This window comes from Triturus cristatus, chromosome 4_1 (genome assembly GCF_964204655.1).
Source record: "Triturus cristatus chromosome 4_1, aTriCri1.1, whole genome shotgun sequence".
NCBI lineage: Eukaryota > Metazoa > Chordata > Amphibia > Caudata > Salamandridae > Triturus > Triturus cristatus.
Genome location: NC_140585.1, coordinates 994977797 through 994992042, shown reverse-complemented (window position 1 = coordinate 994992042; position 14246 = coordinate 994977797). Strand labels below are relative to the sequence as shown.

The 14246-nt window shown below is 42.8% G+C and overlaps 1 protein-coding gene across 1 annotated transcript in view; it reads right to left on the bottom strand.

The window, feature by feature from the left end:
• OTOGL (otogelin like) overlaps positions 1-14246 on the bottom strand; it is a 939358-nt gene that overhangs the window by 701173 nt on the left and 223939 nt on the right. Inside the window, exons 23-24 of the mRNA XM_085653920.1 lie at positions 10627-10679; positions 2266-2428 (exon numbers count right to left, since the gene is read on the bottom strand). Of these exons, the coding sequence (XP_085510046.1) occupies positions 2266-2428; positions 10627-10679 (216 nt within the window). The remainder of the gene's footprint in view (positions 1-2265; positions 2429-10626; positions 10680-14246) is intronic.

Here is a 14246-nt window from a genome sequence, read left to right as displayed (position 1 = left end):
GAGTCTGTCGCATCGGGTATGTGCTTGGCTGTGTGGAATCGTTTGCGTACGTGTCTATTGGGTTGTGTTAATACTGGACTATGTGGCATCGTTCGTGTCCGAGTCTGTCGTGTCGTGTTAATGTTTGGATACATGGAGTCGTTCGAGTACGTGTCTGTTGGGTCGGGTTGCTCGAATCTTGCGCGTACAAGTCTATCACGTCAGGCTCCTTTCCTGCCAACTCAGCCGTAAATGGTTTTTTTCCGGCCAAGTCGGTTGTAAATTTCAAGCATCGCATCATACTCAGCCATTTGGAAGGCGTGTGTATCGTTCGGTCGGAAAATAGGACGGGTCCGTGTCAGGAAACACATTTTAAAGCCGAAATCGGAATCGACCCCTTTGTGTCGTATCCAACCTGAGATAGATCCCTGCCCCTGAACAATAAAAGCACATCTCTGTGGGAATTAGAGATCCTCTCTTACTAAGGCAGGTCAATCAGTGACCATGTCCTCTTTAGAGCAAAGACATTTGAGCAGATGCACACACCTTTAGGTGCATACATCTAGACATGCTCTGACAAGATCTCCTTATTAATTCACCTCACATGCAATTTGCAGTTTTTATCTTGAAGATAAAACGGACCACTGCTTGCTCTTAAAAATTGAAAGGTGAAGTTTTCATTTTTCTTTTTGTAAAGCATCCGGTGTTTTTTAGGAAAACAGGCTGCTTTACAAAAAAAATTGCTTTATTTAAAAGCAGTCGCAGAAATGGTGGTCTGCTGACCCCAGCAGGTCACCATACCTGTGATTTTTGTGATTCATAGGGGGTCGCAAGTTGCGATCTACCTCATTAATATTAATGAGGTAGGTCGGTTTGCAACCCACTATGAATCGGTATTTGAAACTCATGGAATTCCATACATTGGATATTGTGATTACCTAATTGCAATTCTCAGGAAATCGCAATTAGGGAATCACAGTTTCCAATTTTAAAACATGTGGCCCTAAATCTCCAAAGAAAATCTGATCACAAGACGAGAGGAGTTGGTTTATAGTGTAATCAAGGAAATACTATGTGAAGCTATTTTATTCATATGGGGCAGCTAAGAAAACGTAGTCTTAAAGCTTTAGGTGCAAAGTGTGTGGGATTGAGGGTGAGATACAAAGGAGTAGTCACAAAGTGAAGAGTGTCTGTTGGAAAGTGAAATGGAGAAAGTGCTCTGAACTAATTGTATTAACTCATACAAATTTAAATGATCCAACAACAGTTTGATGTCATAAAATTCAGTATGGGGGAGATACTTGTTTTATTTTAATTTGGTCAACATGAGGGTGCTGTAGTCAAGTAATAACAGTTGTATCCATTCCCTTTCTTCCCTTAGAAGACGTTTAGGGCCTGGTTTAGAATTTGGTAGATGTGGAACATCCTCTTAAAATTGGCGCTTTTCTCACCTGCTCTGTTTAAAGTGTACTGATTTATATGCACTCCAAAAAGGGCAGACAGGACTTCAACTGCTTTTTGGCAGATGTCTAGTACCTTTTGACCTCTAAATAAAACCCTTAGTCTATATTTTTAGTGGAGTAAAAGTATGTGCCTGTTCAGCATCCATAATGACCTGCAAATGTTTTCTGAAAAAAACAATGAATACAAACAAACTTGTAAATTTCTGAGTTGTCTCCAGATTTTGTATGGTCAGCTTCCTGGAACACTCATTTCCCTACGCCTTTCTCTACGTTTATGAATTGCACTGACCTACTATACTAACTAATTGTCTGCTGCGTAAATCCTATTCCCAATTCTAAATATCTCTACTTTAAATCTATGCTCAGAGCTTTGTGTTCAAGTCACATTTGGGGTCTTATGCAAACGCTCATAGCCTGCAGGTGAGGCAGTCATGAAATGCCAGTATATGCATCAATAGATCTGTAGAATCTGTTTACGGGCTTTGTTCCACTCTGCCTAAAGACAGAGGTTTGCTGTGACTAGATAGTGGAGTGGTTCAATATGAGGAGGAGGAGGCACTTAGTCTGGCTAGATGGAGAAGGAAATGTTGCCATGGTTCAGAAAAATTGGGTGGGTGGGTGGGTTTTCATATATTTCTTAATTAGTTGTTGTCTTTATCAAGTGAAATTAAAAACAGACGAGTGTTATGTTCTACCAGACCCCTGGAATAGTTCAGAGAAAATGTAAAGCCTACAACACTCTATTTCGTTGATGACTAATTTGTGTGGGTCTGACTATAATTAGTATGAAGAAATGAAACGGAAAAAACAGCCGAAATCTTACCCTGGAGGGCAAACACAACCACTTGCGCATGGAGGTGGTGGAACACATGTGAAGTTCATTGCAAGATTTGCACAGGTCACTTCACAGTTTACACCTGCAGAAGGTAAGCCGGGTACAGGATATCTGCAGTCGTAGTGTATTTTTCCTTCTGGACACGTCTGACCTGAAATGTAAATATAGGTGAAATAAAACATGAATCAAAGTCTGTCAGGGTCAATGAAAAATACAAATTATCACAGGACTGCTCAAGAACAGATGAAGATCCTATTCTTTCTACCAGACCATTCTTTTTAAGCTGCACAGAAGGACAATCCTTTACCCTAAACTATGTTTGTTTTGTTTTTTCCTTTGTAAAAATAAATTGCCTCTTTCACGTGATTTTAACACAAAATGAACTAATAATGTGTGCAGTAAACTCATCAGCAAATCTAAGGAGTTCTTTATAATATAAACTAGATTCCCTGCTTGGACATTGTACCATGGTAATGGGGGCGGATGTACACCCGTTTTTTGCAGTCGCAAACGGGTATTCGGCCCGTTTGCGACCGCAAAAATGGTCAGCCCCATGTACAAACCATATTGTGCGAGTTGCTAACCTATTAGTGACTCGCAAAATATGGTTTACGACTCACTATTAGGAAGGGGCATACCAAGGGCGTCCCTTCCTAATAGCGAGTGCAAATGGCATGTACCATTGTTTTGCGAGCACATTTGCGGTCGCAAAACACTCGCAGTTTACCACCCTTTTCAAAAGGGTGGTAAACCATTCGCAAACGGGAAAGGGTCTCCAACCTTTGTTAATGGGTGCGAAAATATTTTTTAAGGCAGGAATTGGTCACAGGGAGCCTTGTGACCAATCCCTGTGACCAATTTCTTTAAGGAAAACGGGATGCATTAAAAAAAACAGTTTATTGAAAAAGCAGACACAGACATGGTGGTCTGCTGACCCCAGTCGTACATCTGGCCCCATATATCTTACCAAACTGAATCAGTGGAGGATGACCAATGGCACTGCTGGTCTGGGCTTGTAGTGGTGGTTAATACTGCTACGTTTATCCATTGAAAACTAGTACCTCAACTGTGACTGCATTAAAATGTGTCCTATAGTATTCATGGATAGATAGATCAGCTGGAGAAGCAGATTTTATAGGTTTATAAGTATCTCACTTTGTACCACCCCACTCTTCTCATCAAGTCTAAAGGTAGGCTTCCAGTGTTCAGTGCACTTGTGTGAAAGATGATGCTAGTTTCTGCCAGCACATCATGGTTGCTCTGCACCAAACCACCACTAAGGGAGTGCTTTGAAACTGAAAACAATTGGGTCAATTGTATATTAAAGCATTGTTTAATGTGTTCCTTAGTATGAATAATGATGCACTAGCATTTTGTGTCTGTGATAATTCATAATATGTTAGTAAATGTATCGTGGTGGATGTCTTAATTCTACCAAATGTTTAATAAGATATCCTCTCATAATATGTTCCACCAAGACATTTTAAAACAATAATTACTCAAATAGTTAGAAAAAGTGTTTCATTTACTCAGCTGGTTGCCTAGAATGATGGCACTGTACATTTTGATCTTAAGCTATCCCACTACTCATGCTGTCTTAGACGATGCAAACTCTTGCAAGGTTAGCAATTCATATTGCAGGATTGTCAAGTAATGAGTTTCTATATCGTATCTTCTCCTTGCCATATAGACATGACTAGATAATCCAGGAGTGGCAGGTGATTGTGAACATCTTGCAAATATAGCTCATTCCTGATCACAAGTCCACAACTTTCTTTTGAGATTCTTTATTGAATTTGAAGTTAATGTAATGTTTATAGGCTTTATTCAGAATTTGGTGCAAAGGAGTATCAGCCAAAAAGTGTGGTTATCACATCCACAATTTTTAGAAATGCCACTGACGTTGCTTAGCATGGTAGATGGGAATTTACAACTTTTGGTGGATGGTCCACATCCACTGATCTCTAACTAAGACTCTATGTCTTTGGGTTGCATCTGGGTCAAAAGTTAAAATCCTACCTACTATCAGCTATTTTTAGAAAAACAATAAAAAAGTAACAGAAAACATATTCTTGTACTGTTGGTATTAGGGAAGATTTCCTCTGAGTACTAAATATGTGATTTTGTCACTACAGTAAATCCAGTACTAAGGACTTGATTTAGGGTTTGACGGACAGAGTAGTGTCAGTAGGGATGCTGAAGGACATTACCCAGTGCTAATCTGTGTAAATTAAAAGGAAACGTCATCATGGCAGTTTCAATGTACTAAAAGTTTGGTAGATGGTCACCATTGTGTTTTTATGGTTGCCCATCAAACTCTGTATTTTATTTGTTTTTCAAAAAACAAACTCCTAAAGCGGGAGTTTGTTTCTGAAAAATGAAAAACAAATGGCAACTGCAACCTGGGAGGTTTCTCCCAGGGAGCAGAGGTGAATAGTTTTTCCCTGTCCCTCACCATCACGTATTTTATAGTAGAAGACAGGATAAAAAGATAGAGCAGTCAGTGTAATGGCCATCCACCAATGGACCCTATTCTGTCAAAGACAGTATTCGATTGACAAAGCAAACCTAGCTCTGTTGACAGAGTATTTAAGGTCTACGCCTCTATATGAGACGGGTGGATCAAGAGTTTGACATCAGAGATTCATCAGTTGGTTATCTCATTTGGACAAGATTATCGCAGAGTTAAGCTCTGTTTCATGGACTGTATGAGAAAGATTGAAACCTGGATGATGGCACACTGTCTGCAACTGAATAACAATGAGACAAAAATATTGCAGTTTGGCAAAGCCCAGGATCTTTGGTCCCCTTAGTGGTGGAGTCAAATTAGATCAGGAATTGTTCATGAAAGATCATATTTCTGCAATCTGCGGTGCTTGCTTTTCTATCATGCGGCTGCTGCATAAAGCTTTCCCCTGGCTACCATCCATTAGTTTGAGCCCTGCTTTTAAGCCAACTTGGCTATGGTAATGCCTTGCTTATGGCCACTAAAGACACCTTATTGGCTAATCTCCAGGTAGTGCAGAATACAGCCACCGCCTGGTCAGCAATTTGCCAACAGATTCCCCGTCGGACCTTATTCTGAGATCTTTGCACAGGTTTCTGGCCATAAAGCGCATCATTTTTAAGACCTGCTGCCTTACTCATAAGGATCTGATAGGGGATTCCCCCTTCTATCCAAAGGAAAAAATGAGTTACTACCGTCCTGCAAGAACACTTGAATCAAGCGAAAAGGTTCTCTTGACTATTCCCCGCTTCTGCACCACCAGACTGGGCAGTGGAGCTTTCTGCTTTCTGGCCCTTTCGGCCTGGAATCAGCAAAGTCCGAGCAACTATGCAAATGGAACAGAAGTTAAGTTCCAAAAAGATTTGAAAACTTGGCTGTTCTAGCTTGTTAGACCTGTCAGCCCTAGGGTGGTCTACCCAGTTTTTTTTTTTGCCCTTGTCGCCTCATTTTTACCGCCAGCTTTTTGTTGGCCCTAGGTCTCTGGGTGCCTTACCACTGCTAAACGGTGCTGAGGTGCAGGTGCTCTCTCCTAACAACATGGCTGCCGCAGGCCCCTGCTACTGCGGAGTGGCCATTGCATATACACACTAGTGGTTAGGAACAGGCTGGGACATCTTGATACAGTATCTTTACCATCCCGCCTTTTTGCCCCATAGACAGTTATGTGAAAGCTCCTGGAACCTTCCAGCCCTGGGAGGGATTATGCTTTGTCGCCTTTGCAGGAGGGTCACCTGACCTGGGAGTATAAGAGGAAAGAAGGGAAACCTGACTAGTCAGTTGGGGCACCACTGGACCTGGGGGAACCTCTGCCGGAGCGTAGGCGGTTGGGCCTAGGAGAGAAACCTACACTACTGGGACTGACTGAGTCTAGGCCCTGCTGTTCCCAAGTTAGATGAGGGACTCTGCCTGCCTGCTGATCTTGCCTGGTGAGGGGGCAACCCAGGGGACCATCTCCAGTGTGCTGCAGGGACCCGCCCAGCCTCTGATGCCTGCCAACTCAACCCCCTTCTCCCCATCCTAAACCTGCCAGGGGGACCTGCCATCTTCTTTCCCCCCCTAAAATAAGTGTGCCCTGAGGACAGGGACTGTCGCTGTGAGCCCTACAGGAACTCCAGGTAAAGCGCTGTGTCCACTTAGCGCGGTGCTGCCAGAACTGTGCCCCGGGGAAGTAATTTGCCTGTGCTGTTGGGCACTGGGTTACCTCTCAGCGCTGCTTCTCTGCCCATCGTTGAACTGCTGCTGTGCCTCTAAGCGCTGAACCTCTAAGCGCTGTGCCTCTATGCGCTGAACCTCTAAGCGCTGTGCCTCTAAGCGCTGTGCCTCTAGGCACTGTACCCTCTAAATGCTGTAAGCCCTCCAGTCACCGCCGCTGCCCAGGTACCTGCGCCCTGGCGCTGAGTTGGTGCGAGCGCTCCTTGCTAGAATTCACCGCCACCACCCCGGTACCTAGGTCTAGCGCCGGGCTCATGGAGGCGCTAGCTGCCCAAGTCACTGCCGCGGCCCCTGCTCCATGTGAGGAGAAACGCTGTGTCCGCCATCACCGCCGCGGCCCGGGTGCTTGCCACCACCGCGACCGCCTGTTGTGCCATCACCGCCGCGGCCCCCAAAGCCTGTAGAGGGCCGCCGCGGTATTGAGGAAGCCTTCAACCAATCAGCAAAGCCAGCGCGGCCCATCTCACGTGACGGGGGTGCCGGCCGCGTCACCAGCCACGCCCCTGCCAGTGCCGCTTACCTATTGGGCAAAGTCGCCGCACCCTCCAGTGAGCCGCGCCGGGATTGGCCGCTGCGGGTGTGGCCTGTGAGACCCACGCCCGGGGTGATCCCGGGACGAAGAGTACGCCACGGGGCGGAGATCGGCCCCGACACCCCTGGGGCCCTCGCCCCCGCCTTGAGTAAGAGTCGCGGGGAGCCTGCTTTGCCTGTGCGGGCTCCCGCCTAGATTGAAGCCTCACCGACGAGGTAATACCCCCTGGGGGGGGAGGGTGGAGTGTCTGAGGGAGATTGCGGGGGCTGCCCAGGAGGTCCCATCATCCAGGGAGGCAGCCCCGCATACGTCCCTCCCCTCCGGGAACTGCAACCGGGCCCGGAAGGCCCCCTCTGAGCCCCCCTGCCAAGCCGTTGGGGGTAGAGTGAGCGTAGGACTGCCCCGAGTGTACTGAGTATGGGGTGGGTCCACACTCACCGGAGACTCTGACCTCTGGGGCCCAAGTGAGAGGACTGTTTGTGACTCTGCCAGGAGCGTGAAATGAAGTCTTGGCATGCCTGAATTATTTGTGGGCATGAGATTATCCCCTTGATTCCCAGGAATGAATTAATTGTTATATTGAAATGCACTGCTTGATTCACAGTAATGAATTAATTGTTGTATTGAAATGCACTGCTTGATTCACAGGAATGAATTAACTGTTGTACCGAACTGCATTGCTTTATTTACAGGAAGGAATTAATTGTTGCCCTGCAAGGCCCTGTTCCATTTACCCGAATGAATTAATGGTTGCCCTGCGAATATCTGTTTAGTTACTCAAATGAATTGACTGCTATCTTGAGTTACCTTCATTAACCCGGAAATGAATTGATGCGCCAAGTCTTGCCTTAGATAAAGATTCTTGTTTTTACCAAACAACCTGGTGTGGTGTCCTTCATTGCGTGCGCATGACTGAGTCCGGGAGAGTGAGTGCTGCACAACCGCTTTACACATTGCCTCCGGGTGCCTTCCTACCTCGCGCCAAGCTACCACATCGGAATTGGTGACCCCAGTTCTAACATTGGTGTTCAGCGGTGGGATTGGGACTTGTGCTTGTGCAGCACCCTACAGGGATTCAGTGTGCGCCGCAATTGGACACTGGTTGTATCGCAAGCCTAGCAGATTGCCCTTCACAGTCTATTTGAGTGTATAGGCTCCTGTCTTGAACCTGTTGTCTACCTCCTAGTATGTTTGGTCTTTCTGTGATGAGATATACCTCTGGGTATGATGCATTGCGCTATACCAAGTAGAGGATAACACAACATAACATAACATTGTACTCTGTTGCATGTGCGATTATGTACATTGTCCGTTAAACTCTAGCTTTGGCCTTTAGTTGCCAGACTGAATTTTGGGAATATCTTTTAGTGATCACATTTTCTATCTCCTTATTTTCCTATGGTATGATTTGTTGATATTAATATATTTTCATTAAGCGCGATAAATGCCTGAAGGTGTCTTCGTGCTGACATGAGTACAGGTAGATAGCACTGAAGAAACCGGTCTTAAAAAGAGGCCGAAAACAGCCAGGTTTTAAGTTGCTCTCTAAAACTAGCTAAATTAGAATGAAGTTCTAGTGGGAGTGAGTACCAACACTTGCATGTGGAGTACACAAAGCTTGTGTCTCTTCATGAGACTTTGTTATAGTCAGGTATTTCCAGCGTTCTAGATGCAGTAGAGCGCAGGTGTCTCCTAGGTATGTATCACTTAAAAGTTTTCTGCAGAGGTTTTGGGCCAATCCCATGAACGGATTTATGGGCCACCTGTGTCTTTTTCCTTTTTCTCCAATTTACATCAGATTTTTTTTGGGAGCTCTCAAGAAATCTACCAATTTTTCCACCCCTTATAAGCAGGCAAAACTTGCTTATAGTCATTATTCATTGATAGAAAAAAATGCCTTCAATATAAGGGGAAGTAAAACTGCAGGACCAGTAATAACACATTACTTTAATTTTAGGCACTGATGGAAGAGACAATTAATCTCCAACAGGACTAAGGTTAAATGAGTAGGTCTAACCTTGAATCAAAAATAGCTTACCTCTTTGGACATGTGACCAGCACATATCACCACTACTTCCACTAAATCTATGCTGTTCCTTCCTTTCCTCACCCTGACAGCTGCTTACTGGTAGAGAGGACAAACAACAATTCCATGCTTCACTAACATTTGGCCTGCAAGAAGCCTTAGCAATCTATTGTTCTGACCCTGAAATTGCTCGTTGACTCCTCACTAATATCTGAATCACCTCCATGACCTCATCAACAACTGGATAATCTGGTAGATTCCACAATAAATAGACTCAACATTAGACAAAAATCGCAGTGATGTTTCATAATCTGAACAAACATAATCTCCACCCGAGTTTTTTAGGACTGATGCTGCTCAGTTTTTAACGCTGCACACTGGGGTACTGCTACTCAGTCTCCAGTGTATGTGCTCTGACCCTTAAAGCATTATAAAATTGGCTATCTTAACGTATTAGGCCACAGTATATGGCGTGGAAATATGCTTGTGGCATGAAACGTTAACTGTGATATGTGGACTGCAGCACTTATTGTGCCATTCACTAGTGTGCCAAATGAAAAATTACTACTGGTCTACTATTATAAGTATCCTGATTGCTGCAAAACCTGCAGTGTCACCTATTAGAATAACCCGTTTTGACATAGAGAATCCTCCCTTTTAAATATTAATAAACCACCCCAATGTATGCCTTTTAGCCCACAAGGTCAGGTGTCAAGCCCTTAAAAGTAGGACATGTAGAAATGTAATATTGACATGTTCCCACATTTTCAAACCCCTCAGAAGCTATTTTCACTGTGAAAGGCTTTGGCTTTCCTATGAGGAAAACTAAAGTGCAGATTAATCCATTAATTTTGCTATCCTGGATGTTGGACATGCTAGAGAAATGGTTAAACCACTATTTTATATGTGTTAAAAATTCAATTGATTGGTGAAGTTAGATTTTTATGAAATATTTAGGAAAACATAACTTTAAAAAAATTATCTTTTCAATGCCTAAAGGTTATGGAGGCTCAGCAGCTACCCCTGCTAGTGCTTGACCTTTATGAGATGTGAAAACTCCTTCCAGAGTAGGAACAATGGCTTAGGCCTTTGTCGAGGAAGGCCAGGGGTGAAGCGTTGCCTAAGCGAAGCCTGTCGGCTCTGTGCTATAACTATCAGCATTTGAAATCATGTTTAATTTACTCAAACCTAGTCCTAACAAGTCAGCTACCTTATTACTTGGGACAGACTATTGTCCAACCCAATTAATGACTCACTTTCTTACAAAGGAATTTTCCATTTAGAGGTTTTCTGTGCCTGGAGAGATTCTGAAGTTCAAGTGTATCAATACATCTATGCTATGCTTTATTGACAAATGTATGGTCCATTAGTTTATTGTGTTGCTGTTGACTAGATTTCTGCCATTTCTTTTTACTATATTTAACTGTGTTATTCATGTGATTCTTATAGTTGTGGTTTTTACAGAACATTACTAACGTTTTCCTTTTACTATTCTATGAGGTGTTAATGTAATTTCCAAACTTGCTAATGTCACACTGGAAAATTGATTACATGCCTCTTTTTCAAAGTTACCTGAATTTGGAGTAGCAGTTTCAGTACACTTCATTGTTCCATTCAAACACTGGCTAGCAAAAAAGAAAAAGATCCTTATTCAAGTATATAAAATTAACATGTAATTGTATATAAAATAGACATGTAAATAAAACTGTAATATAAAAGTAACATGTAATTAAGAACAGAACATATTGATTGCCTTTTCCCCCTAACAGTTTAGCTCTTCAATCATGCTGGACATTATGCAGGTATGACTCATAAGTAACGCCTTGAACTTATATTCTGTTATGAAATAGAAGATACTGGAAACACTGTTTTCTTAAAAGCAATGTTTGTGCTCTATACTTTTCTTCAAATTTGAACAATACTGAGGTGACTAAGAGGCGAAGTCTACATCGATTGTAATGCTGCCTACTCCTTACAAAAATATCGTGAACATGAGCTCCTTACTGCAAGCATTCAGAAAGTCACAATAGAAACTCTCACATGTCGGGAGCCGGATTCTACGCTCTTCGGATGTCGGCGAAAGACCGATAACGCTTCTTTGAAGCCTTGCACGCAGATTGCTAACCGCTTATCATAACGGGACCTTCAAGTTAACTTTGACACAGCCAATTCACTTTTAGGCTTTACTCCCACGGACTGACTCAAAATTATTTACGCGATACTTTGAAGAGAAAAGGGTGTTTTGGTGGCATTCTAGGCATACTGATGTCGCTTGAAGGTCGTTGCGTGTATGGACTTTTAGAGATATCAAAGGACCACTGAGTATTCTCAATCGGGAACAAGCCTGATGTGGTGGACCCTAGGACACACAGATATATACATTTCTTGAGCCTTGAGAAAGTCGTTCATTGACGAAACATGTGTCGGCTGTTTATGTTCTACAACTGCGTATCAACATTTTTGGAAACTATTGTACACTTGTTTATGTTCTTGCCATATGGATTGATGGGATTTTTGATTAAATACACTACTGACTTCAAATGGTCAGTTGTTACTTTTCGTGGTGCTGTGCTCTGTTTTCGCATTATTTAACTTGATGTGTATGGGGAAACTTTCTCCCTACACCTAGTGACACTGTGGATGGCACAGTGTTGACATTGAGCACGCCAGTTTACGTATGGTTATTTACTTGTGCAAACTACAACAAAGGTGCTGACTGTTCTTTCTGTTACCACTGCCATCATTTGCATATATTTCACAATAGAAAAATAGGTTGTCTAATCAAATTGTCTCTCCACTTAAATAATAAGAAACTGTGATAGAAATGATTTCTGCCTCAGTTGTATTTGATTAGCAAAACTTCAAATAGTGTGTCCTTTTCATTTTATTTCTTCCTTCTTTCCTCCATTTAATTCACATTTCTAAACAATTCAATTAAATTAGATATAGAAATATTGCAATCAAGCATTTTCCCTATTTTATTCACAATGAAAGTGAGTGCAACAGTAGGGTAAGTGTTGGATAGTGTAAGGGTACTATGTGTTTTAATGACTTGCGATGTAATGCCTGTGTTGTAGTGACATGGGTTGTAATGACATGCGTTGTAGTGACATGCAATGCAATGGCTGCATTGTAATGACATGCAATGTAAAGGATGTTGTGATGTAATGACTGAGTTGTAAAGGTTGTTTCCCATTCAGAAGAGTAACAGTCCTTTCAGTGGCACAGCAGCTCTTCTTACTGGCAGAGTTGTCACAGGTCTAGAAGTGTATACTGTTTTGGTAGTGCCAGATGTCCAGTACTTATACCCAGTGGCGCCTTTGAAGTGAAGGAGACTTCAAAGAAAGCTTTGAAATGCACAGAGGTTCTCCCTTCCTGCCCTGGCTCCAGACACACTACTGGGGGGGTAATCAGTCCTTTGTGTGGGGACATGACAAAACCCTTTCAGGTGTGAATGTCAGTTTCTCCCTCTTATAATCCTCAGGATGGCCCATCAGCATGCAGATGATCCCTCATGCACACCTACCCTTCCTTTGTGTGTGAATGTCTAGAGGGAATGCAAGAAGCCAGGAGTCACCCACCTCAGATGTGTATTCCAGAGACAGGCAAAAGCCACCAAATGGCTCAAGTAAGTAAGTGCCAGCTTTCCAAAAGTCACATTTTCTAAACTGGAATTTAAAATTGTGAGTTCAGTGAAACTGAACTTGAAAAGGGTATCTCTTCACAAATTGTGATTTACACTTAAAAGATGTGATAGGGTAATCCCAAGGTTATCCTATGCGAGAGATAGGTCTTGCAGTGGTGACAAACGAAATTGGTGAGTTTTTCACTACCAAGACATGCAAACTTTAAAAGTACTTGCACTGCCTTTTAAATAAACTACACCCTGCCCTGTGTATTATACAGGGCTTACCATAGGGGTGACGTAATTGCATAAAAAGGGAAGGTTTATGCCTGACAAGAGGGTTTACTTGCCAGGTCGACATGAAAGTGTGAAACTGCACTACACTCACAGGTTCTGCAGCAGCAGGCCTGAGACTTGGTTAAGAGACTACTTATGTGGATGGAACAATCAGTGCTGCAGACCCACTAGTATAATGTAATTTACAGGCCCTGGGTACATGTAGTGTACTTTACTAGAGACTTATAAGTAAATTAAAAATGCCAATACTACCATGTTTAGAGGAGAGAGCATCAGCACGTTAGCACTGGTTAGCAGGTAAAGTGTGAAGAGTCCTAAAGCCAGCAGAAACAAGGTCAGAAAATGGATGTAGTCAAGCAAAAAGTTGGGGGAAGACCACCCAGGCGGTCAGGTGTAACACCAGTCAATGTCAAGACAATGAGAATGATAATGGTAAGCTGTCAAATGTTCATATGCAAGACATTATATGTTTGTTTTAGTCTCGTTTGATCATATGTGTACAAGGTTAAGAGCTGAATAGGCTCTGAATAAGGATATATTAACACACAGTTAGAAATAGCTCATGTGGTTTTTGTGTCACACATGCAGCTGCCCATGTTTCCCGCTACAACATCAACCTCTCCTAGGTTTGAATTATATCCACAAATTATTACATATGTCTAAGGAGCAGTTGTAAGCATGACATTTGAAAAGAAATGTGGGTGAAACCTACCTTATCAAAAATCATATTATAGTTATCTTATTTGGTAAAAACGTTGTTATATATACATATCTACTTTGCATGGGGAGCAGGATATATGTGTGTGTGTGTGTGTGTGTGTGTGTGTGTGTGTGTGTGTGTGTGTGTGTGCGTGCGTGTGTGTGTGTGCGTGTGTGTGTGTGTGTGTGTGTGTGTGTGTGTGTGTGTGTGAGAGAGAGAGAGAGAGAGAGAGAGAGAGAGAGAGAGAGAGAGAGAGAGACCGAAATGCATCATGGACAAATTGATTAACATTTAATTAATTTACAGTTTTTGGCACCGCAACAGTTGGAGTTTGTGCCCGCTTCTTTGGAAGTTTTCTACACAGCCGCGGTCAGTAGTAGGAGTGACTGCATGGCGGTGACGTGGGGAGGGGCAGGGTGGGGGGTAGTAAACTATGGATTACGGAGGTTTACAGGTAAATTAACATATAAATTAATAAAATGAATTTCGTTGCGTGTACTGCATCGCATTTGGGGATGCAGTGCACGCAACGAAATTCGTTTTATTAATTTATATGTTAACTTACCTGTA